The 25,661-nt window shown below is 36.2% G+C and overlaps 1 protein-coding gene across 1 annotated transcript in view; it reads left to right on the top strand.

Annotated features, from left to right (window-relative positions):
• Positions 1-25,661, top strand: part of LOC150082045 (uncharacterized) — a 133,879-nt gene that overhangs the window by 66,510 nt on the left and 41,708 nt on the right. The window contains exon 4 of the mRNA XM_090379934.1: positions 19,698-19,800. Within this exon, the coding sequence (XP_090236060.1) occupies positions 19,698-19,800 (103 nt within the window). The remainder of the gene's footprint in view (positions 1-19,697; positions 19,801-25,661) is intronic.

Below are 25,661 nucleotides of genomic sequence, written 5' to 3'. Positions count from 1 at the left end.
GAATTCTGACCTTTCCAAACTGATGACGAGTGGCGTAGTCATAATTCTGCTTGTTGATTAAATCTTTAAGAATAAAAATTGAGGTGACAAATGTCTGTTCATTTTCTTGGTGGTCGTAGTTTCGAATAAGAACTGTCGCCTTGTGATTAACAGGTGGCAGTTCTCATGTTTCTGTAGCATACATTTAATATCTTTTTTTTTTATTTATTTCTTCCTCCTTTGGAACATGAGTAGTAGGCGTGATTATAAATAACGATGGAGTAAAATAGTGGAAGAAGATAACTTAGATCAAGATGAAATAATCAGTAACAAAAAAAATAAAATAAAATAATGTAGACGTTGACATAAAATAGGAGAAATATTCTACTCAATGAAAAGACCGTACCTCCTAGCTTATCTTAACCTACTTACATTTTGAGAAGTATATTGCAGTGCCCCAAATATAATAGTTTCCAGAATGAGACATCGTGGCGATTTTGTAATGAGCTAGTTTATCTTGTATAAAGCTAGAGATATCAATCGCAAAAAAAAAAAAAAAAAAAATTATATATATCAAAAAGATAAAATAGTCGTTATACTTCGGAATGCTGGCTAAGCATTGTCACTGTCCACTAAAGGCTTAACACAATAAATCCACGTTTTACAAGTATTCTAAATGAGCTTGAAGGAACTGATGCTTACAGATTTCAAGGTCTGATTGATAGAGTGACATTTGTCACCTGTTTAAGGGCAACGTGAGACTGTTTGATTTCGACATTATCGTCTATTAAGGGAAGAATACAAACTATCCCATCTTCGTGGTTTTGAAAGCCGTTATAAATCTTCTGGCTCGCTATTTATTGTGAGCGTAACGACTGGAATGTGTGTCCAATTTATGCAGCATCTCAGAATGACGCTACCATCAATAAGTTCGAGTACATTAATTGTAGAATGTGGGGAATGACTATTTTAATGGTAGAATGCGGGGAATGACTATTTTTAATAGTAGAATGTGAGGGAATGACCATTTCAGCAATTAGAGTGGAGGTAAAGACGATGCTTGCAAATTTGTTTTCTTTTTAGTTTTTACGAAATAAACTTCGATTTAAACAACAGGATTCATGATTACACAACTAATTATTTTTATTTCATTGTCCACACGATGTCATTCCAGTTTACCACATTAGCACTTGTCGCAGAAAAAAATAATTATCGACTTATATACAGGGTGTCCTAAAAGAAATTGCCACACTAAAAAGTAGCATCACAACATGACGGTTTCATCAGAGTGAAGCAAATTTCAGTTTTGTTTCACTTCAATAAATCTCCGCATTTATATAAATAAATCTCCACAGATAGCATCAGTGTCTAGCAAGAGGATACGTAATTCGTGGAGCCTTCGTAATAAGGTATAGTAATTTCTGAACGACTTGGATCTAAGATGCACAAAAAACTTGGAAAGGTATTCGTCAATAATGAAAAACCTAAAGCATTGACTTCCAACGTGTATTCCCGCCCACCTAAGGTCGGAGGACTATAGGTTCCAGTATACTAAACTGAATTATTTTCAGTGCAGTAAACTATGTAGTTTGCAAATTATTCATGCTTTTTTTCAATTTCTTTTTCTGTTATTTTCGTTACTTGACGAAATTCGGAGATTTGGTAGTCAAAATGAGCAAAGCGACATAATGATTTCTTAATAAAAACAGTTTCGTAGAGAACAAATAATAATGAATGTTGGTGGTTGGGAACCACTGATCTGAAGCGTTTTTAACCCAGTTACTTTTAAAGTATCATGATTGTTACGATTGTTTTCAGACATCCAATATAAGACTCTTCTCAGGAATGATAAGATTACTTGTATTAATGTGGACTTAAATTTTAATATTTAGTTCTAATTGTCTTTAATTTGGAGATTTTTATACTTTGCAGATTTCTCTAAAATATCTGTTTCATGATCCTCTCTTTATGTATGGGAATTTATAAATTAAAGAATTTAATTTATTCTAAGATATGTTCTTCTTCTGGATTATCTCACGAATTAAATTCAGTCTTCCTTCTCAGGTGGCAGTATACTCAAAATCATTTAAATCATGGGCAACGTCAATATATTTTATTAATAAAATGAGAAACAACTGTTGTTTCTCATTTTCATAAATGACATCAACGAAGGAATAGAAGGAGTGATGTCAAAATTTGTAGATGACGTAAATATTGGCAGAGTCATTAATGATCAGCGCCAAGAGAATTACTTGAACAGACTTCAAAGATGGTCAGAGACGTGGCAGCTGTGTTTTAATGCTGCTAAATGCACTTGGGCAATAGCAACCCATAAATAAATTATGCACTTGGTGGGGTTGAATCGAAAACAGCGGAGGAGGAAAGTGATCTGGGAGTTACAGTACGGAGAGATATGAAGTTTTCTAAACAGTGTAAATAGGCAGCCAGGAAAGCCCATGGTATCCTATCGATGATTTATCGAACGTTATCCTGTAAAGATAGGGAGGTCATAATCCCGCTGTATAAGGCAATTGTAAGACCACATATGCAATACTGTGTTCAAGTATGGAGAACTCATCTGAAAAAAGACACCGAGCTTCTTGAAAGGGTCTGAAAACGGGGCAACTCGAATGGTGAGATTGGCAGGGCGGCCGTATGAGGAAAGACTCCGATTATGTGGGCTACAGAGCTTGGCAACCAGGCACCTCATAGGTGACCTGGTTGAGGTTTAAAAAGCTCTGATTGAGATTAGTAAAATGAATGAAGGTGGAATTCTCACTGTTATAAATAATTCCAGAACTAGGAGTCATAAATTCAAATTACATGGCTTGAGGTTTGGATTAGATTGTAAGAAGTTTTCTTTTGGTCAACGAGTCGTTGATTGCTGGAACAAGTTGCCTTCGCAGGTAATTGACGCTGACTGACAGTTTGAAAAAATTCAAAGATCAACTGGATAGTTACCTGTGTGGGGAGGGAAGCATATAATTTCCATTTTCTTATCTACTTTTTCTTTTTTTTTTTTTTTTTTTTTTGCCAGTGCAGCAAAAGCCTGTGGCTTCCTTGCACTATACGGCGAATACCGCTACTACTATTACTATTATCAAGATAGAGGAGGTCCTTTCATTCCTAGTGGTGTTCCTGTTTAACTATCCGTACACTTAATGGCGTAATTTCTTGTAAGAGAGAGAGAGAAAGAAATTAAATTCCTCTTGTAAAGAGCAAAGTAAAAACATTCATCTCTCTTCCCTCCTCTCCTTTTATATCTTTATTGAGTCCTCCTCTCGGGTGAAGATATGTCTTCTGTTTTTGACACTCTCTAATGCATTAAAAGTTTAGTTCAGCTATTTAATCTTTTTACGTATCGATCACGAATCTCATGAATGTATCTGGTGGCAGGCTATCGTTATCACGATTATTGAAAGCGACTAAATGATACAGGATGTCAGTCTTTTCTCCACGCTAATGTTGCGGTGTTTCCCTGCTGTAGGGGTGTTGCTAGAGAATTACACATCGTGATATGGTCAAGTGTGAGTTAAGATAATACAGTCTGATAAAATCACGACAGACGCCAAAGTGATTTATTTCCAGTAATGGATGTCGTCATGTTTAACAGTCAATGCTCACGCGATGATCATGCGGACTCTTTGCATCTGTTTGCCGAGAAACATTAAATATAGGTCCGTGGAATCTTCTACATGTTTAACAGCCACTTTGGGCACTTAATGAAACATAATTATACAAGGTCCACCGCAGGAATACTTTAGCAGATAAAATGCTTTTCTACCAATTAACTTTCACTTAACTAAATCATTGTGGCACTTCGACTTTGGCCTATCAGCTCTCCGACAAAACAAATTAGCGTTTCATTCGTTTATATTTTATTTCACGATTTGTACTCTTCCTGTGATATCTGTATTTTAATCTGCATGGATGCCAACGAACCTTGCTTGATGTAAAGTCTGTGGCCCACGAAATGTACCTGGACTCCACGATTACTGGAAGAAAGAATTTTCTTTAGTTATTTCATAGCAGATTAAATCAGGTACTTGAATAAATGAATTAACTGGGTTTAAACCTTTTAACCTAAATTCATAATTCTTCCAGTTGACATAATTGGAAGTACAGATTTTATTATATTTACATGCGTGTATAGACACTGCCCGGTTAGAATATAAACAAATAACACAAAAATAAACGTGATTGGGAAAGTAAACGGTAATGTAACAAGTTAATTAATGTACACAGTGCATTACATTTCAGGCGCGTTAGCAAATAGTGATAATACATGATTTGGATTTAAAAAAATTTATCGAAAAAGCAATTACTGATCAAAGAATCTCGAACCGACAGCATGCCGATTCTGCGGATCTGCCATATAGCTCATTCGTTCTTCCAACCAGCCCAAGGCAACAAACGTTATATCCGGTGCTTCAGCTACAATATATGATATATGGATAGTGTATGTGATATGTATGAAAAAAATAAAGGAATAATAATTGCCTGATACATATTGTTCCAATTTTAATGAAATTTGAGAATTCGACAAATCAATCAGCCTGTCAGATTGAAATATAAAATTTCACGAAAATTCATCACTGGGAGGTGAGTTATTTCATGCGGATGGACGGACAGAGAAATAATAATTGTCATATTCTATTGGTCCGATTTTAGAATACTCAACCAATTTTTTTTGAAAGGCCTAAATATAAAATTTCATGAAACTCCATCCACTGGGAGTCGAGTCGAGTTGTTACATGCGGACGGACAGACATGCTGAGAACAATGGACGCATTATGCATATAAGCTAATGCGCTTAAAAACTAAATGTTATTGGTAGTGAATACAGTACTGGAATTAGTGTAGAAAATATATAAGCAACGTACTTATTTGATTGCGCAGCGAAACATTAATATTTCCGAATGAATGTCGATAGATATAAACTGTAGACATACATCACAGATATACAAGCAAAAATAAAAAGTGATAAAGAGCGATTTTAGCAATAAGTTGGTTATATTTTTTGAAGTAATTGGACTACCAGCTCTGATGGGCGCACTCTTCAAAATCTCAATAGAAATTTATAAGGTTTCGTCTTAATATTTCTATAAAAGTTTTGCATCTACTCCAGCAGTTGGGTTTTGCAGATTACTTAAGCTATTAAAAAAAAAAAAATGGTTTTCACTCATGACTGACATTAGAATTATAAATCTTTATTGCAATAATAATACAATGGATACATTGCAATGTAGCCCTTCACGGCCACAAGGCCAGGGGTTAACAGTAATATTACAATTGACAATTTAGCCAGCATTACTCATGCTGGCTAAATTGAACGCAAAAATAATGCTTTATTAAACGCCGTGATGTTTCAAATGCATTACACTTCTTTTATTCCTCTCATAATGATTGACACATATACCGTTTTATTTTAATACTCAGGGTTATAATGTTACATGACTTTCCAGTAAAATAGTCGATGAGAATAAACAAGTAGATTCATGCAAATCTTGTTATCGAAATCTGAATCTGCCTGATATCTGCCTTTCGAATTTCATAAAAATTCGGATGTTTTCATAAAATTCGATTCCAGTAGCTATCTGCCATTACGAATATACTTGAGTATAATAAGTTCGATATTATTTTTCCTGATAGCTACTGTTAAACTTTAGTTACCATACTTCTTTCATTCGCGCTTAGTTTGTTTTACTGTTTTTCGTGCCTGTAGACTTTTAAAAATTGTTTAAACTGGAATAATTTAAATTTTCATCAGGGCTGGAGTATTTGCTTCATCTTTCATACTAACAATCCTTTTCTTTTTCGCTATTTGTGGAGCAAATGACTTGAGAATTTCTTAAGTTTTCCTGCTTCCTTTCAGGAAAGTTATCTCTTTCCTTCAATTTAAAAATGCCATATAAACAAAGCAAAACAAACTGCGAAACGGGTATTATTATTTTCTGTTTCTTGTGTAACACTGGAAGAAAAGGATGTGTGAAACATTGTCCTTGACTGCTGTCCTACAAATACCTCCCGCAGCGGATCTAGCTCTCTAACGCATGTACGTTGGCGCGGTTCGCGTGCCGTCAGAAAGAGAGAGAGAGAGAGAGAGAGAGAGAGAGAGAGAGAGAGAGAGAGAGAGACCCGATTACGGCTTTTTCACAGTTGAACACACACACCTACACACATGACCCCTGTACGTTCGTAGAACGTAGGCTGATAACTGAAAGATCACAAGGATGTAGACATTATGTGGTCAGCCGCTACACAACGTGTCGCTTTAGAGAAACTGCCTACTGAATTTCGAAAGAGAAACACAGTTGATGTTCTGGTAGCGACAAGATATCAACTTGCTATAAACATATAAATATTATGTTCATTAATACTATAGTAGAAATATAAATGCGACTTCAAATTTAAAAAGAGCCGGTCGAGGAAGGTAAGTGATTTGGACTAATGTCAGAAAATTTTCGCTTCTTCAGTTACTGATGTGAGTTTTTAAGTTGTACTCATGATGAATGATTTATGTTGCTGCATTACATTTATCTTAATTGCTTAGTTGGTATTGTAGTAACTACGTATTGAAGTTATCACAAAACAAAGATCTTAAAGTGATTATTAAACTATAGGATGTCATCAATCAGGGAAAAGGTGTTAGGGAGTAATGGGTGACTAAGTATTATTACTAGTGGCAAATGATGCAAGCAAGCAAGCTTATAGAGCATCAGCCAAAAAAAACTGTTCACCTCACCCGTCCATCCTCTCCAAGAAGTTGTCCTGTTCTTCCTTGAATTTATTCAAGCTACCCACTTCCACAACAACAGATGGGAGTTTATTCCAAGAATCAACCAACCGCTGGCTGAAGGAAACTTCCGCATATCTAACCTGCAACCATCCTTCTTCAGTTTGAATTTATTCCCCCTCATGTGCGTAGTCTCAGAGAACGAGGAAGAATTCCATAACTTTGAGCTTATTCAATCCATTAAATACCTCATTCAGATCTCCTCGCAGATGCCTAGCCTCCAAACGCTGCAATTTGCTTAATTGAAGCCTTTCTTAGTAAGGCCACCCTTTCATTCCCTTCACCAGTTTCATTGCCTTTCTCTGCACCCGTTCCAGCAGATTTACATCCTAAAATGAGGCCTCCAGAACTGCATATACTACTCAAGGTGCAGCCTAGCCATGGCCTTGTACAAAGGGATAAGATAACCACCTGCTTATCCCTTCTAGAAAAGTTTCCTGTATAACACTGACAAAATCTCATGAGTTGTCCTGGCAGCCTACCTGCACTGCTCTGAGAACTGTATATCGGACTGCACAATTACCCCCAGATCTTTTTCATTTTCCATTACCCTGAATGTAGTACCACCCAGTTGGGACGTTAATCTGTACTGCTACCCATATGCAATACCATGCATTTCTCAATTTTACTTTTCTAGATCGTGTTGTAGCTTACCTTGATTGCTGTCATTAACCACTCTACGAATGTTTGTATCATATGCAAACTCAGACATCACGCCTGCTATACCTTCATCAATATCATTAATAAATATTGAAAAACAACAATGGGCCCAGCATCCCTGGGGAACTCCGCTAATAACATTAGTCCACGAAGAGCAGTGCCCATTGATAACCACTCTCTGTCTTCTCCCATTCAACCACCCCTTTATCTACAGGAGTAACTTGCCCTTAATGCTATATTCCTCCAATTTGTACAGCAGTCTGTTATGTACGACAGTATCAAAAGCCTTCCTGAAATCCAAGTATATGATGTCAAAATTATTTTTTTGCATCCAGTTCCTCTTTTTACTGCATCACGGTATCCAATTGGTCATACAAGACCGCACCTTGACAAATCCATGCTGTGACTTCCTAACTCGTTTCACAAATATCCGTGATCTCAATTCTAATCTCAACGATGTCCATTTCCACTTGCAGTCTGCCAAACCACATGTACTTTTTCTGACAGAATCTCAGTTATCAGTTGATTCAACTACTGCTCATCTAGATGCCCAAATTATTCGCTGCATGATTCCTTTCGCCTCAAAGGTGATACTTGTGCATATGTCCGTTCTGATATTTCCTGTCACAGACTTGGCAATTTGGAGTCTCCTCTCTTTGATCTTCTCTGGCTTAAAATCTCTCTACCTCAATCTCTCAAATTCATCTGTCTCCACCGTTCTCGCAACTCCACTAATCACTTGGAGCTCTTTGACTTCCTCTCTTTGCAACTTGACTTTCTCCAGTCCAACTTTCCTAACAGTGAGGTAATTTTCCTTGGTGATTTTAATGTTCACAACTCCAGCTGGCTTCCGTTTTCTAGTCACACCGACCCAGCTGGTCGAGATGCTGAGTCTTTTGCAATTACTAATGATCTTGCACAGATTGTTCATTTACCTACAAGAATACCGGACAATCATAATCATACAGCCAACACGCTTGATCTTTTTCTCATAAACAACCTTTCTAAGTACACGGTTGAAGTGAGAGGTCCTTTAGGCACTTGTGATCACAACTGGGTGATTGTCTCTTCTCTAATGGAGCCTTAATTTCATGGCTATTCCCAACCTCGTGTTATTTGGCATTACAAGAATACAAAATGGGATGACCTTCGAGATTTCTTTTCTTCTTTTCCTTGGTCGGATTACAGTTTTAAAACTTCTGATGTCAACGTTTGCTCAGATCGTGTCAGGGAAATTATTCTTGCAGGAATGGAATCCTTTATTTCACACTCCACTTTAAAACCTCGTCCTTTATCTAAACCTTGGTTTTCCAATAAATGTGCTAAGACTGTTCAAGAGAAGAAAGTTTCATATCGTAATTGGCTTGTTTCTAATTCTTCAGTTTCATTTTCTGCCCACACCATATCTCGCAACAATTGTAAAGCAGTTATTAATCAGTCCAAACTAGAGTTTGAACAGGCTAAGAGTAGAAAACTTGCTTCTTGCCCTAATGGTAGCCGACCATTCTGGTCTCTTGCCAAAGCTATTGGCCGCAACTTTTACTCATCTCTGCTCCCACCTCTGTCCAAACAAGATGGTTCTGTTGTCACTTCAGCCAAGGATAAAGCTGACCTGCTAGCAACCCATTTTTCTTTCAACTCATGTATTAATGATCTTGGTAAAACACCTACTACCATTCTCAACATACTCCATTCAATATCTCCTGTGGTCTTCCGTCAAAAGGATTTTGATGAATCTTGATGCTCAGAAAGCTCCAGGTCCCTATGATATTTCTCCACTTGTTCCCAAAACCTGTACTCCTGAACTTTGCCGCCTTTTTTCACTTTCTTATTCCAAAGGTGTTTTTCCTTCAGCTTGGAAATTTGCTCATATCCAGTCAGTTCCTAAAAAGGGTGACAAATCCCTCCCATCCAATTATCGTCCCATTGCAATTACTTCTACTCTTTCTAAAGTAATGGAGAAATCAATTAACCGCCAACTCTTAAACTACCTAGAAACCTTCCGTCTGATCAACGATCCCCAGTATGGATTCCGTCAGTGTCGATCCACTGGTGATATTCTGGCTTATGTTACCCATTTATGGACTAATTCAATGGAAGGGTTCGGTGAAACACAAGTAGGTGCTCTTGACAACTCAAAGGCTTTCGATCATGTTTGGCATAAAGGTCTTCTAAACAATCTTCCATCTTATGGTTTACCAACTGTTTTTTTGTAATTTTTTATCCAGTTTTCTCTCTGATCGCTCACTGAGGGTGATGGTAGATGGCTCTATGTCTTCTAACTTCTCCACTAATGCCGGTCTCCCCCAAGGATCAGTTCTTTCCCCCCACTCTTTTCCTGTTGTATTTTAATGAGCTTCTTCCATTGACTGGAAATCCTATCCATAGTTTTGCCGATGATAGCACATTGCATTCCACTTTCCATTTTGAGAAACCTTGCCCTGCTCAATCAGCTTCAACTCGAAAATCTGCTACCAATTCCTTAAATACCGATCTTCAGGTAATTCTCCAGTGGGGAAAAGCTAATTTAGTTAATTTCAACCCTTCTAAAACTCAATCTTGTCTTATATCTCGCAAAAAGGATTTTTCTGCTCCTGTGATATAGGCAAAATGATATATCTCTTTTGGGGATTACCCTGACTTCTAATCTCTCTCTGCACAAGCACATTACAAATATTGCTTCTTCTGCATCTAAAAAACTTGTTTTTCCCTTTCGCTTTCGGCGTTACTTTTCTTCCAAACAACTTCTCACTCTGTATAAATCGCAAATCCGCTCTACCATGGAATATTGTTCCCACATCTGGGGTGGTGCCCCCAAAACCTCTCTCAGGCTTCTTGATTCCATTCAGAAGAGGGCAGTTAGGTTAATTAATGATTCATCTCTAACAGAGTCTCTCCACTCGCTGTCTCATAGACGTACTGTTTCTGCTGCATGCCTCTTCTACAGATACTACCATGGGCACTGTTCTTCTGAATTGGCTTCTATAGTTTCCGTTCTGTGTTTCAAAACAGTCCGAATACGTGCAGCCACCAGCCAACATCCATTTACTGTCCAACTTCAAACTCACAGAACCAACTTTACATCTTCCTCGTTTATTCATTCAACTGCCGTTTTCTGGAACAACCTTCCTTCATACGTATTTCCAGAAAACGGCAGTTGAATGAATAAACGAGGAAGATGAAAAGTTGGTTCTGTGAGTAATTCTAACTTCTCATGTTTCATTTTGATCCCCATCCTTTCCTTTCCACAGAAGCAGATTTTGAATGAATTCGATTTTTCCAAGAGATACTGTTGATGAGGTTACCACCAGTAGCTGTTTAAACGACATCAAACAGTTCTTATCAATTCGAAACATTAGCTTCAAACAGCGTCAATAACTTACAACCTTGTCGAAGAATAATTTCGTAATGATACTTAACAAGATAAACAATTATGGCTAATATTCCTAATTACAGGTAATCTCCATTTGATTACTAATTCATCAGGCTCACTGACCTAGATATTAAATTAGACTTTACTACAAACAGGAAACCTGTCATAATTGAATAGGCACGTATGCAGTATTCATATATAGGATAATTGACCTACAAAAAGTAAATGCAGTAGAATCTCATAAATCCGCCATCTTCGGGACAGGGCATATGCCGGATGTTTTAAAGTTATGTACACAGTTTAGGTATTCAGGGGTAATTCCTATTACAATCAGCATGCTCAGGTAAGCCGATAGCATAATTTAATGCAGTCACATGATCAGAGACAAAGTTTTCATTTTTATCGATGTGAATTCATCGAGAGCTGTCAATTGCATAATAAAATGAGCATGCTTTTTGCTAACTAAATCCAAAAATATTGTCGGATACCCTCATCCATTTAATTTATAATCTCCACAAAGCGATAGCCACCAGCATTAATCAAATCAAATCGCCTTGAAAACTAAATGCCTACTACTGTACTAATAAGCACTATACTGTTTTGTGAACTACTATTGCATATCCGGGAAAATGAATAATTTTATATGTTGCAAATACAGATCAACAAGTACTAGACATACAGTCTGTGAAATACGTAAAACAGGAAGAAACTGCATTTTGGAAATTATTAATGGAACTTGACGCATAAATTGGTACCTGTGGTGCTCTTTTTATGGTGCTCCGGCCACCTATTTAAATTTTGAATATTTCTGAGGGGTAGCCAGATAACCCTCCGAAAAATATTCAAGTGCCGGATTTATGGGGTTGTACTGTAAATAAAACTGCTGCTATTGCTCTATGCAAATTTTTACTGGAGAATTAAAGTTGCTAGTGAAAAATCCAACCCTATTTGTTTCATTGAGAATGGATTTCAGGTAGGCTGGTTTAAGGCACAGTCTTAAATTTATAAGACCCAGTCCGGATACAAACCTACCTTTGTTCCTCTTTTCTCAAAAGCTTGTTTGTAGTTAAATTTTCTTCCAAAGGGACATTTTTCTGAGAAGCCGTGAATAATTTTGTGTTGCAAATACATAGCAACAAGTACTAGATATAAACTATGAAATACGTAAAACAGAAAACGATCAAACCATCCAAGCCATGGGAAACTGCCCCAATTTTCCTTCCATTGTTGAGTCCTGTGACAAAATTTACTTTTTGACTTAACGCAAAATTTGCCTTTGACTTCACCACTTCCATCTCGTTGATGGAGACTTCTTCAATAATACAATGCAATCTTTATTATGTACTAGAAAAGTTACAAGCTATTAAATAATAATAGTATACACTGAGTAATCACTCTATTAGTACCTACCTAATAGCGAGTGGGTCCCCTTTAGCACTCAGAACAGCCTGGATTCGTCGCGGCAGGGCCTCAGCAAGGTGTCGAAAGCGTGCTGCAGCTGATCCATGTTGGCTCGATTGCTTCCCACAGTTGTTGAAAATTGTATGGTTGTGGATTTTTACTCAGAAGAGCTCAGCTCATCCCACAGGTGCTCAAATTGAGATCTGGTGACTGGAGAGGACACCGCAGTGTAAAATCGACCCGGTATAGCCAAGATTTTGCATAAAGAAAATAATAATATAACATATGAAATGGGTAAATGTGGCTTTAAATGGTCTTGGAAGAATCCATTCTCAGATAGATACAACACTGCAGCCATGAAGGAATGCCCTTAGTTGGAATCAATTTTCAGTAACCTCTGATATCCTAACTTGCTCTGCTGGTGTCACGATGCCCAAATGGGTATCACTAAGCGCTCCTCACATCATTACATCACTACGACTAGCTTGCATTGTTCATACCTGGCAGAATGAGTCCATAGACTCCTGCTGTTTTCTCCATGTTCTGCTCCTTCCATCATAGTGACGCAGCAGGAACCGGGATTCGTCAGGCCATTTTTGCAATCCTCTGCTGTCCGATGTTAGTGTTCCCGATCCGACGGTATCTCTTCCTACTTATTTTTTTCCAACGGGGTGAAAACTGGTTCAGTCATCTTCTGCGATACATCATCAGTGACAAGGTACGATGAGTTGTGCTTTCTGAAAGGCCCCATTTTATTTACCATTACTGTTGTACTGGGTTGTTATTTTACTAACTGTAGCCTTTCGGTAACCTGCACAAGTCTTTTGAGCCTCCGTTGCTTTTCGCATCGACAAGCTGTTTCCCACCACAGAATCCCAGTTGGCTGGATTTTATTGGATTATTGGACCAATTTCAATATACCTAAAATAGTCGCACGTGCAAATCCCGGATTTGCAGTTTCCTCGAAACTTATGCTGACACCGACTACCATTTAACGTTAAAAGTCGTTTAAATCATCTTGTGTCATTAAAATCGCCTTGCCCATTCTCGCAGTGAATTGAACACATGCATCATATCCTACATATCTGCCCGCTGGCTCTATATTGCACGTTGCGAGCACGTGATGCTCTTACTGAAGAGCCCTCAATTTCATGAAAAGGGTTTGTGTACCTAATACAGTGGCCAGTCAGTGTACGTACACTAAGATGCATAATATGAATAGACTAATAATTTTATTAATGACATAAGAATTTTTGAAGATATGTAACCTATTTTAAGTGACTACTAAAGAATATAAATATGATTTATGTGCAAAAAAATTAATCGTTAAAAATTTGCATATTGATTATTGCAAGTCCTTGTTGCCTATACGGTTATCTGTAAGGGCAAATCAAACAGCTTAGTAAAATTGTTAAAGTTTGTGGTGGCTTTTTTTAATTAAAAAAATAAAAAATAATTTAAAATAATATTTGAAAATTTTACTGGTTTAGCTGCCATATTTGTGAAAAGTTAGCAAGTAAACAGACAGACGTCATTTTTTTTTGAAATACTGAAAAAGGATTTTCTATTATGATTTACTAAATAGTTCACTACGAGACCTGAAACTCTGTGTTAACATATGTTGTTTTAAAGTTGGTTAAAATACTTTTAATAACTAAAAAAATTTATAATCTAAAGTTAGAAATATACGTGATATTTAAATTTAAATTTATAAATAAATAAATCTTTAGTATATTTTATTATGCAATAAACAATATCTTAATCGACGGGGGTTTTAAAGCAAATAGGGGGAAAAATCTTAAAGCTAGCCTCACATCTAGATTTTGAGTGATTGGTCATCGAGGATAACTGAAAAGAATAATTAAAATAAACAAAAAATAAAGTGTCTGTTTATACTTTTTGACGACTGTATGGACAGAGAAGTTTGCAAGACAGAAAACACAAGGACTTTAATGTATTAAGCGGTTATGGGGACTGAACTACAGTCAGCTCAAACGCGTGTATTACTGTACTCCCCTGTTTACATTATGGAACAATTAACATTGAGAAGTAGGCTGCGAGAATTTTTTCCAGTTTAGGTGGGCTGTGCGATAAAAAAAAAAAAAAAAAACATTGAAAAACGCTGGCCTAGACTATAGTTTTACTGTGATAATAGATTTTAAAAATAATAATAAATTTTCTGTTTATTTATCATGCAGTTTTACCCATCATTCAGGCCTGACATAGCCAAGTGGTCATTTCGGGAGTGTAGTAGTACACGCGTTTCAGTTGACTGTTCTTCGAGCCACGTGCTTGCCAATTGTAAATTCCTCTGATTTATGTGGTCGTGTGGGCGTATACTGTAAATAGAATTTTTTTTTATTTTATTCAACGCTCTTGGAAAAAAATTCGGATAACACTTCGTGCTAATGCTCTTCTTCTTTCTTAGTACAGTATATCCTTGAACTGGTCGCCATGGCTGCTGTTACAGTCATAAGTACATGCTGTCATTTCTCATTCAGAATTTGTTAGGTAAAGTTTGTCAATTTATCACTGCGCATGCTGTAAACAACCGCTGGAGATGGTCCGCGCTCAATATATATGTGCACAGCTATAGACGTTATTTCCTTTAGTCCGGAAGAAGGTGGTCCTAATGAACTGCCTGCTGAATGTACAGTGGATGGGGATAAGCTTATTTTCCCTACTTAAATCCCTTGATGTATCAATCTACCTTATACAGCATTGACTTATGTAGTAAAAATGAATAAAATACCAAACCCAAAATGAGCATCCTCAGTAATTTACTAAAGAAATCGAAATTGACAATGAGAGCTGCTCATTCAGACCAGTACTCATTCTCATTTTTTCCTCTTTTTTTTCTGTCCCAAGAACACAGAAAAGAAGAGACACTCAGGCCCTTCAGAAATATTTCTCACATCTCAGGACAAACGTACCCGGATACCTCTAAATAGGCTCCACGCTACTGTTTCACAGATATATTGTCATCTTGACAAGTCAGACTATGATGCATCTTCATGCCGGTCTGTTTATCACACCTGCATTTCACTTCTTTGGCAGTCCGAAATAAAATCGCCAGTGCGTGTACAATGTCCCACAGCGGAAGCCCATTAAACCGTTAATAAATTCTTCCTTTTTTCTCATGCTCTGTATTATTTGCATATGCTAATATTTATAATTACTAAACATTTATCCAATTTAAAGTATAAAAATACACATGCAAATAAAATATTTGATATAACGAAATATTTCAACCTGTGGGCGCTACAATAATCCACTTGGAACAGCTCCGATTATTCGTGGGAAGGTATGAAATAATGAAATTCTGATTTGTCCACACCCTGTATAACATATTCCAATGATTTGTGAAGTTCCAAAAATGATGCATGTTTTCACGAAGCTCTAAATGCAATTGGTTTATGATTGAAAATGCCTCCAGTACCGCCAGCTCTAGTTTTTCTCCTCATATACTTAGATGCAGCTGCTAATGTTGTATCAAGTTGTTTTCAAACAGGTTTATCTACATTGGATTACGACACCACATTGTTCAGAAAATTTATCAGATTTTGGATATACTTAAATGTATGTTATAAAGTGGCCTTTAATGACCTAATATGTGCTGATTTCGTCTTTCCCGGCGTTTTTTCCGAACTTTTCGAAAGGAGAATTTTCTCGGAAATACTGTGAAAAGTGGAAGGCGAATACGCCGGTTGTTTTCCGAAGACTGGAAAGATCAGAACCACGCCCATCGTCTGTACACCAGTTGGTCTGCTCTCTGTGCATTACGGAAAAGGAAGGTCAAGGACATAGGTGGCTGAATGCCTCTCTCTCGGCCGGCGGAAGTGTAAATACCAACCAAAAACAAGTCTTAGGAAGCACTGCTTTCTCATCTTTTTGAAAAAATTGCAATTTTTTTTTCATCTGCTTTCATTGAAGAGCTTTATATCATTTAATCAGTTTCTCTGTCTGTATTTCCGCATATATGCACATGGAACCTTTACTTTTGTATATACCAAGGCGTTCTTATTTTAGATATCTTTGCATTTGTGAGGTATAACTAGAATTATTAGCTTGACAAAATTTGTTATGGAAAAGCAGCCTTAAGGAGCGATTTGACATACAATAAATTTATTTATTAATTGCGAGCGACCTCTAGAATTTAACATGTCATATTGGTTTCAGCTTGTGTGGAAGATTGCCTCCTGTTCTCTAGGCGTAAACATAAAATATCGGCAGCTTTGTTCGTAAAATTTTACCTTTGTTATAATTTCATTTGATTTTGTTTTCAGATTAATGCACGCTCCTCTATTTACTGATAAATTTGTACTTTATTTTATTTTTCGAAAATGTATAGACTACATCAAATTAAAACCTAATTTGAACGTTCTAAGATTAATTAAATTAGTTCAAATTAAGTTTTTGTTAAGAGTATTAGTAAGGCCAAATGATGCAAGGAAGTGGACTCTTTCTACATCGGTCGAAAAATAATAAATAAATAAAAATAATTATAATAATATTCATACTATAACTACTGAAGAAACCAGAGTGATTTTGCAATACCGTGTAAAATTTATTATCAATGTTTTCTACTCAGAGAAGTGTTATTCTATACTACTGTTTAAGTTTATAATTATACTTAATACCGTTCATCTGGCTTCCCAACATTTACTTGCCTTCTGAGCTGCATGGTGCGCAGGTATATCAGGAACGGGAAATTTGGTGAAATAATTGAGCAAGCACTTAAACCTGCGCATGGGGTGTAATCTGCCTTTAATTTCATGTAAGGCTGATGATATCATAGGAACACCATTACAGGAGTTCACTGAAGAAGTGGTACGGGAAATACCACGAAACGTCTGAGAATAAGCTGTGATTGTTTAAGAAATTAAAGGCAGATTACCTCCACGCAAGTTTAGGTGCTCAATTATTTCACCAAATTTCCGGTACTTGCACTCTGTTTCGTGAACCGGATTTTTAGTAAGTTACTGCAGCTATTCCAAACGTATTGCAATCGTATAGGTGTGGGCACATTTTTTCGAAGATGCACACGGGTGGAGAGAAAATGAAAAAAAAAAAAAAATTCTTTTTAATTGAAACACATTGTAACTACAGTTAAAAAAATAATAACATTAATAAAGGGAAAACAATGACGAACTTTATGAAAGGCATATTCCAGACCCTTTCAAAATTACAAACTAAACTTTTTGTTCACGAAATCTTAAAAATTATGATTATTTTTTTCTATAAAATGGGCAAGGGAGAAAAAAGATCTAGAAGGAAAGAGATTTCATTTGTTGTATCTAGTGCCTTTTATCAACGAGATTCCTAAGATCTCGTTAACCAAAGTGACTTGCTTCTAATCCATGCCGTGACTTGTATTGACCTCCAAATCCCGTATATAGTTTGCCTTTAGCGCTTAGGGGAGCAACAGCGTTTAGGCAGCCTTACAAAAGCGAACGTCCACAGTAAAGCCATTGTTCATCCGAGACTACAATTGATGTGGCAGTAATTTCTTTCACATACCTGCTTATCCACAATTTCATATACAGCCTTCGTTCAGTGGCGTAATGATGGGCCCTAACAACGGCACTCTATATAGGAACTAATTAATTAGCCGGACTCTTGCTTGCCCTGAGTTTGGACCAGCCATGCCGGTGATGAATTTTGTGATTAGAATCTATTACTGGGTAATATTTTTTGCAGTTCACTTTCTGCTATCAACTCTACAGCGAAGCTCATTGTGCTTCGTAGTAAGGCTGAGATTAGTGGAATATTCAAAAACTGGGTAATTCATGACATTATTTGCATTTACAAGCATGAAAGTATGAACTGCGGGGTCATAGTTTCACATAGATATACATTGATGGTTATTATATATTAGCAACGAAAATTTTCTCCCACTGATAAATTACTGGTAATAATGCTTTACCATTCTAATCGCTTTGCGGTTTTATAGTTTTTATCTGACTCTTTTGCATACATAGATGGGAAAATGTTTTACTTTATAATGATTAAATGAATAAATATTTTTATTGGTAAATTTTAGTTTAGAATTATCAGTAGCTAGTTTCTTATCTGAAAGTTAAAAATAAAACCAGGATATCAGGAACACAATGTTAACTGCAGCATTAAAAAAAAGCAAATTGCACATTGGAATAATAGAGCAGGCAATTCGATGAATTTTCAGGAAATAGCATTAAAAAAAACTATTTTCAAATTGCTGCTACGTTCTGTGTATAGAACGTAGCAGCAAATTGTAAATCCACTCTCTTTCATCTCTTTTTACAATGAAATTAAAAAAAAAAAAAAAATGGAATATTTACAATGAGAATTGTTAAATATGCCATCTACTTCTAAAGAAAAATACTGTATCATCCTTTTTGTTAGAATAAATACACCATAATACAGTATGACGAACATAGCTGGTAGTGGTAGTTTCACTCGCACGGTAGTGAAAGCTTGGAGGCTACTGCTGAAAAATACCATTACAATACTTTGTCCCGCCTCTTTCATAATGAACTCCTGACACAAGGGAACAATCTCCCTGGAGCACCGTTATTTCTTGTCAAGAAAGCTTCTCTTAGTTGTGATGCGAAAAGAGGAATGAACACGTAAATCACGTGTCACCAACAAGACGCCAGAAATAAGTCTAGCTTCCATGAATTTAATGTCTCAATCGGAGCTGTGTAGACCTACCCTTCTTAGGTCTTTCTTTGGTCGCATTTCGATGGGCGTTCCCCGTGCTCATAATTTTTCCAACAAACAAAGACAGAACAAGCTATTTGGCCTCGTGAAGTAGGAGATAAACGTATTTTGAGTATGGTAATGGTATACCATTCTCATCTGCCTTCGAGGCTAATAGAGCTACCGTGTAGATTGCTCTTGTTTTCTGAGAGGACCATAAAAATCTACTGCAGTATAATTAGCTTCAGCCGCTTAGCTCACTAATCTACGTACTTACAGATATTTTGGTAATTTATTGACTAATCACTAGTGTAGTTATCCCTTGCACTTTTCTTTCTATTGTACATTGCAATAGAAAGAAAAGCGTTGCATGCATACAGAGGACTAGAATTATTTTAATAATAATTTTTTCCTGTTATTTTATTTCTGTTTTATTTATTGTAATAAATAATGACAAAAGGTGGGTACACACATGTTATCCCCCCCCCCCTCCTACTTTGAGCCTTGCTTATATATACATATAACCTTCTGCATCAATTGGGCATAGAATGACCGGCCCGGACAAAATATTGAGAAAATAAAAAGTAAATTAAAATGGCACGGGAATAGGGATGCATCATCTTCTTGTAAATGTGTATTTTTTTTTTTTTTTTTTTTTTTTCTCTGTCACTTTTGATAGTGAACAGAAAAGGCAATCCTATAATTTCATAGAAGTATTACAAACTGAGGAAAAAGATTTTAAATTTGCAAGTAGTTGTTAAAAAGATAAATTCAATAAGCATCTGAAAATGATTTTTTTCCCCTTAGATAACAATGGCTGTGATGATCACACGCCAGGTGCTGTAGAAATTGTCAACAGAACGGGTTCTACCACACTCCTGTCTCTTCAGAGGATAAAAGAAGCATCTTTGTAAGTATGCTTTATGAACAATAAACTTTTTATTTATCCATTTGTGAAATTTTCTTATCACAGATGGGGAGTGTTTTTTAGCAACGTTGATATGTTGGTCGTGAGGTGTTGCTGAGAAAGTGCAATCGTTGGTTGTTTTTCTTACTGCCATTAGATTCGAACAGCGTTAGAACTTTTTTAAAATTTTTGTTTACTGTTTTTGAGTTAACTCTCTCATATTGAAAGAAGTTTTCATTATCAGACAAAAGAGAAGTTTCTGTATTCTGAGAAAGACATAACTTGTCAGAATATTCTTTGAAGAGAACGAATTTATTTTATTTATAATAAGCAATGCTGATATAATTTAATAAAGGCATTAGGAAGAAAACAGACTTCTGATAAGCAAAGGTAAAACACCACGTTTTAATTTATCAGCAAAAATAAAATACTCTGATTTTGTGTAAGTTGTACAGAATGTAGCAAACGCTTCAAACTTTAAAACTCTTAAAAGCACTTTCTCAGCGCTAGGTGAAATGGATAGGAACATTTGATGAGGTCCAGGATTTATACGTAGTTAGATATGACTACATCGGGGTTACTTCATTGGCGACTCTACGGACACAATATCGGAATTAATTGAACATCGGGTTAAATAGAAAAAGATATAGCACTGTGGCTATCATGTTTGCGTAGTCGAAGTTGCTGACCGACAGAACTATCAGAGTGGTGATGCCATCTTTGGCAAGCCTCAAACGTAAAATAAAAAATGAATATTGGATAACTTCAGTTATGATTCGCTCCAAACCAAATGTATTGAAACGGCGTTGGTGTTTGTTGACTTTAATTTCTGTTTAAATTTTGTCTAACAGGATGAATGCTGCTCATTTTATTTCACATATGACTACTGAATAGTAAGCATACCACAAGTGTTACGTATACCACAAGCTTAAAAGAACTGGTCTTAGTACACAGTATATAGCACTTTTGCTACTCATTACTCCTTTGGAAAAGGTCTAAGGCTTAGTGATTAAAAAGTCACTGATGAATAATGGTGTTCCCACCCATGTATTTGCTTATAAAATGGCTGTAACCATCACTGACTTTTTCCAGCAGGGGATGATTTATACATAATAATTAGAGAGTGCTGGGATCAAAAGATACACCTGAGCTCAATTGAGTCTCCCTCACCTTGGTATGATTTCTTTTTATAACGAATTTATGATGGTAATTCATTTAATTTTCTATTCCATTCATAAAAATTAAGTGAACTGAAGATAATTTGTTTTTTGAGTTGATCGGATAAGATAATAGCTATAGATAATAGCCGAAGTGGCATGAGCACATTGCTCTGCTAAATTAGACTTATAGTTGGAAGTTTATCGCCGACGGAGCTCAGTCAACTCAACAAATTATGAACTTCCTGTTAAAAATTTGGACGAAGTCCAATTATTGTGCAGCACCAAGCCTTTGCTTATATATTTGCGTTTGTGGGACTCTTATTAACCCTGCAAATCTTCCTCAGCCTTTGCTTATATATTTGCGTTTGTGGGACTCTTATTAACCCTGCAAATCTAACTCAAATGAAAGGCTCAAAGTTACAATACAATAAATACCAGTACTTATTATGCTAAAGATTATCGTGTGTGAACCCTCGTAGGCTGGGATTGGAAAGTATTTATTGTCACTGGCTGCTCCCTAAGAAACGAAAAAGAGAGAGAGATGGCTGAGTCCATATGGGATTAGGCAATACTGAATTGTAGATAGTTCTCATAACCAATGCGATACCAGTGCCTCTCTTTTGGAAGCCGAGGTGAGCAGAATCGTATTTGGGCCCCGAGACTTCTGCTTTTTCTTTGTATCAAGGTGGGGAATAGTCATGAGCCATTTGTCATAGGCCTCAAGCTAAAAGTAAGCTTCAATTAGTTTTTAAAATAGATTTTTACTCAAAAATAAATGCATTTTCACAGAAAAAGGTCGGAAAAGCATTTTTAAAATAATAAAAAAAAATTAAATCATATTATGTTTCTCTTTTCTGACTCCTATTTTGTTTTCATCTAACTTCATTTTTTATTATGACTCTGGGCCTCTGCTATTGCGGGCATAATGGCGAGATTCAATATATCTTACATTTTGAGGATATAGCTTTACAGTTGGTTCGCAGATCAGCCATTAAATAGTAAATCAGTCCGAACCCTCAGTGATGCTTTAAGAGACTACAGATCACTTAGCAGATAATTTCTCTGCCGCTAATCCGGTATAAAACTGAGTTGTCTCTACCAACTTTTTCCTCAATGAATTGTCATACTAATGTAACAAGCTTATCTCCAGAAGGATAATAAAAAAAGGTTTTATAAATATCCGAGCTCTGCATACACAGTGAAGTATTTCCATCTTCTCGACCTCAAATGAAACATTTATTATTATTGTTTCCTCTTAGTCGAACGTTTACTTTTCATTTTGCTTCCTCACTTCATCTTGGTTCTCTAATAATTTTCGCTGCGATGTCTTCCGTTTTATGAGTGATATTTACATATGTTCAACTTTAAATTCTTTGAGGTTACCTTAAAGAGTATGTTACACCTGAGACACTTTTTAAATAAATTTATCAGATAGCTACAGAAATTTTGGCAGTTTTCCATACAGGGATACCAATACTCAGATTTTTAGACAAGACCAGAAATTTCTTTGCTTGAAATAATATGTGCCTCTACTATTTCTTGGCACACATATTTTAAAGCTGCATCAAAATGCTATGTTTTTTCTTTCGCTTTCATAATTTTATTTTGGGTAATTAATCAGTGAAAATCTCAAATTTGCCTTACGACTAACGTAATTTGCCTTACGCCTAAAAATTTCCTAATTTTTAGGACTTATTGACTCAATTATTACTTATCTTAATATCTTAATTGACTCAATTATTATTATTTTTATTATTTTATATTACATGTTTTGTGCAGAACAAAGCAATCAGCTGAATATTTACCCCCCCCCCCCCCACACACACACACCATTTATCGTTAATTGCTGTCACATCAACTTTTGCTGCATTCATATATATTTCCGTTATCACTCTTCTTCTGAGCTTGCATCTCCAATTCCTTACAATTTGTGCAGCAACCAGCATCCATTTGCGAAAATCAACTTCAGACTCACCAAATAAAATTTTCTTCTTCGTAATTCAGCCCCTCTGGCTGTGTTCTTCGGAATTATCATCCTTAGTATTATTTCTACAGCCTACCAAAACCAATTTTAACAAGTATTTATTTAGGTTTTTCAACCCCAAACTCAGTCCATGGCACGGAGTACCATAGGTTTAACAACCTTTCGTATTTAGGATCACGATAAAAATATTTATTGCCGCAGAAACTTTTATTATAACTGCTACGAACAATGCGATCTTGAAATACCTGGAAAAGGTTTGTATATTTATGACACTCATCCTTCAGCTACCTCCCCGCTTACTCTTTCGATTTATAATGCACGCTTTGAATTAATTTTGACAGTTTCGTATACCGTTCTAGTGCAATATTTAGTTTAGATCTGTGTAATACGATAAAACAAAAATTCTTAAGCCATAAGGCTTAGTCCCTGTTTTAAACTTATTTAAAATATCGTCACTACTCTGCAACTTGATCACGAGTACACTAGATGTAGTTAAACTCTGCAACTTGCATTAAACTGCTGAATATTTTAAAGCTGTCACTAGGATGTATTGTACTGATGTATTTTCTATCAAAAGAATTATAATCTATTAGCATATGTTGTCCACCAGGGAAAAGCATTCGAATTCGTTACAAAACACACGGTAAATGGCACCCTGAAGTGTCACATGCGGAGTCCATGTAGTTTGTTTCACGCAGGCATCGTAACTTAAATCAGCTGACAGACGGTGTGACACAAATAATTGGATGTGGCCGGTTTCCCGAGGCGATATTGGCCGTACGATTAGCATGGTGGACCAAGAAGTTTTCCATCTGGTGACCCAAGATATTTCGTTAGACATATCTGATGGTGTTGTGTGTAGGGTGTGAAATGGTGAGAATAGGACAGAACTGATAATGGAACACCTGTTTTGCCGAGGCGCTCTCCTTTCTTACTCCCTTCGTATCGCCGATACTTTGGGAGCTGCCTGTATTTTAATTAATCTCTCACATTGTCAGTAACTAGGACACCTCTTTTGAAAGTGATTTACTGCGGAAAGGAAGCAAATATGGGACGCACATATCGAGGCCTAAAGTGTTTCGAGATAAGAACATCAGCTCATCCCTAGTTTGTCATCAAAGTTAATGCGCCGCAGGCTTAACTGGTTGAGGTAAAAGAAGCACGGATAATATATACTGTCGTGAAGGTTTGCATACTGAGATCCATTATTCATTTCGGTGATTTTTCTTAATTTTCCGTTCCTTACTGTATATAAGACAGTTCTTTAGTATGGCCGTGGTTACAAAACACGCTGTACTTGACTGTTGTTTAATGGTCTTTTAAGTAACCGTTTTTGCTCCTGTGTATTTTAAAAAAGATTTTTAATCTAGAGTCTGTTTCTGTTTCTTCGTGTTGCTGACAACTTAGATAATCATTGGTCGACAGTAAGAAGGATTATGTGTTATGATGATTCTGTACAAGGTATGCAGAATATTATTTTTATTTGTGTTTTTACGAGAGACCGTTTCTATAACAAAGAAAAGCAGCGATTTATATCGAAAATATAAACCGCTGCTTTTCTTAGAAAGTCAATGTTTATGTGGAAATATAACTACTAATTTGTTATAGTCGGTAAAATTCTTTTACCGATTAAAACCCCTTCAGAATAACCTTTTTTATAGATATATTTAGTCTGTTATCGTTCTGTATTAGCATTAGCCTATTCCGATTCGTGGATAATTTCTAAACAAACAAGTTGTGTTCGAACCTCATCCAGGAACACACACAAAATAATGTGTGCACTTTAGTAGTGGATTTTTTAATCTGCCTGTCTGAAGCGCTGGTGGATGAGCAGTACGACTTGCTTTCATATGTACAGGATAGGGATCCACTAAACACACACAACACAGAAAGTGCTTTCAAATAAATGTATTTGTCCCATTGACCTGTTTTCTTTTTATAAAAAAAATAACCTATTTTATTTAGTCGTACTCGTATGTTGTGATGCAGCACGTCAAGCAGGATAAACTTGGGAGTAAACACAATGGATTTCTGCGAAATGCAAAACCAGTTGAGATAGTATGCTTCATCTTCCGCCCCTCTGATAAAATAAAACAACACATACCATTTGGGGAGGGATATAAAATTAGAATATTCTTCCTTGCCCACCACACCTAAGTAAATAGAATTTGGAGTAAGAACTAGATGACAGTAACAGCGAAGATGAGCCATTTCATGAAAATTTAAATGATTACTGTGGTTAAAAATGTTATTGGTTATAACATTATATATATATATATATATATATATATATATATATATATATATATATATATATATATATATATATAGAGAGAGAGAGAGAGAGAGAGTTCCCCCTGGCGGATACACTGACTAGCCACTTTTTAGGTGCTCGACTATCGGAAATAATCGGGTGTGTATTCAAGAGACTTCGGAGCCGGAGCTGTTTACTCAAGATGAGTTGAATAACCTCACTACAGATCTAGCCCTCTCCAAAGGTAAAGCAAAATTTCTCGCCTCGAGACTAAAGCAGAAACACCTTGTTAAAAAGAATGCCAAAGTATCTCATTATAGAAAAAGAAACCAACTTTTGGCAACTTTATTTACAGTAAACGGTCTGCTCTACTAATGACAATATATCAATGGGGTTTTTAGGGAATTGTTATATGTACGCCCTATAACCCTTTCTTGGTTCTTTCCTGGACGAAGCGCGAACTTCT

The sequence above is a fragment of the Mastigoproctus giganteus genome, chromosome 8 (genome assembly GCF_048544385.1).
Source record: "Mastigoproctus giganteus isolate SK-2022 chromosome 8, ASM4854438v1, whole genome shotgun sequence".
NCBI lineage: Eukaryota > Metazoa > Arthropoda > Arachnida > Uropygi > Thelyphonidae > Mastigoproctus > Mastigoproctus giganteus.
This window is presented reverse-complemented; position numbering and strand designations above follow the sequence as displayed.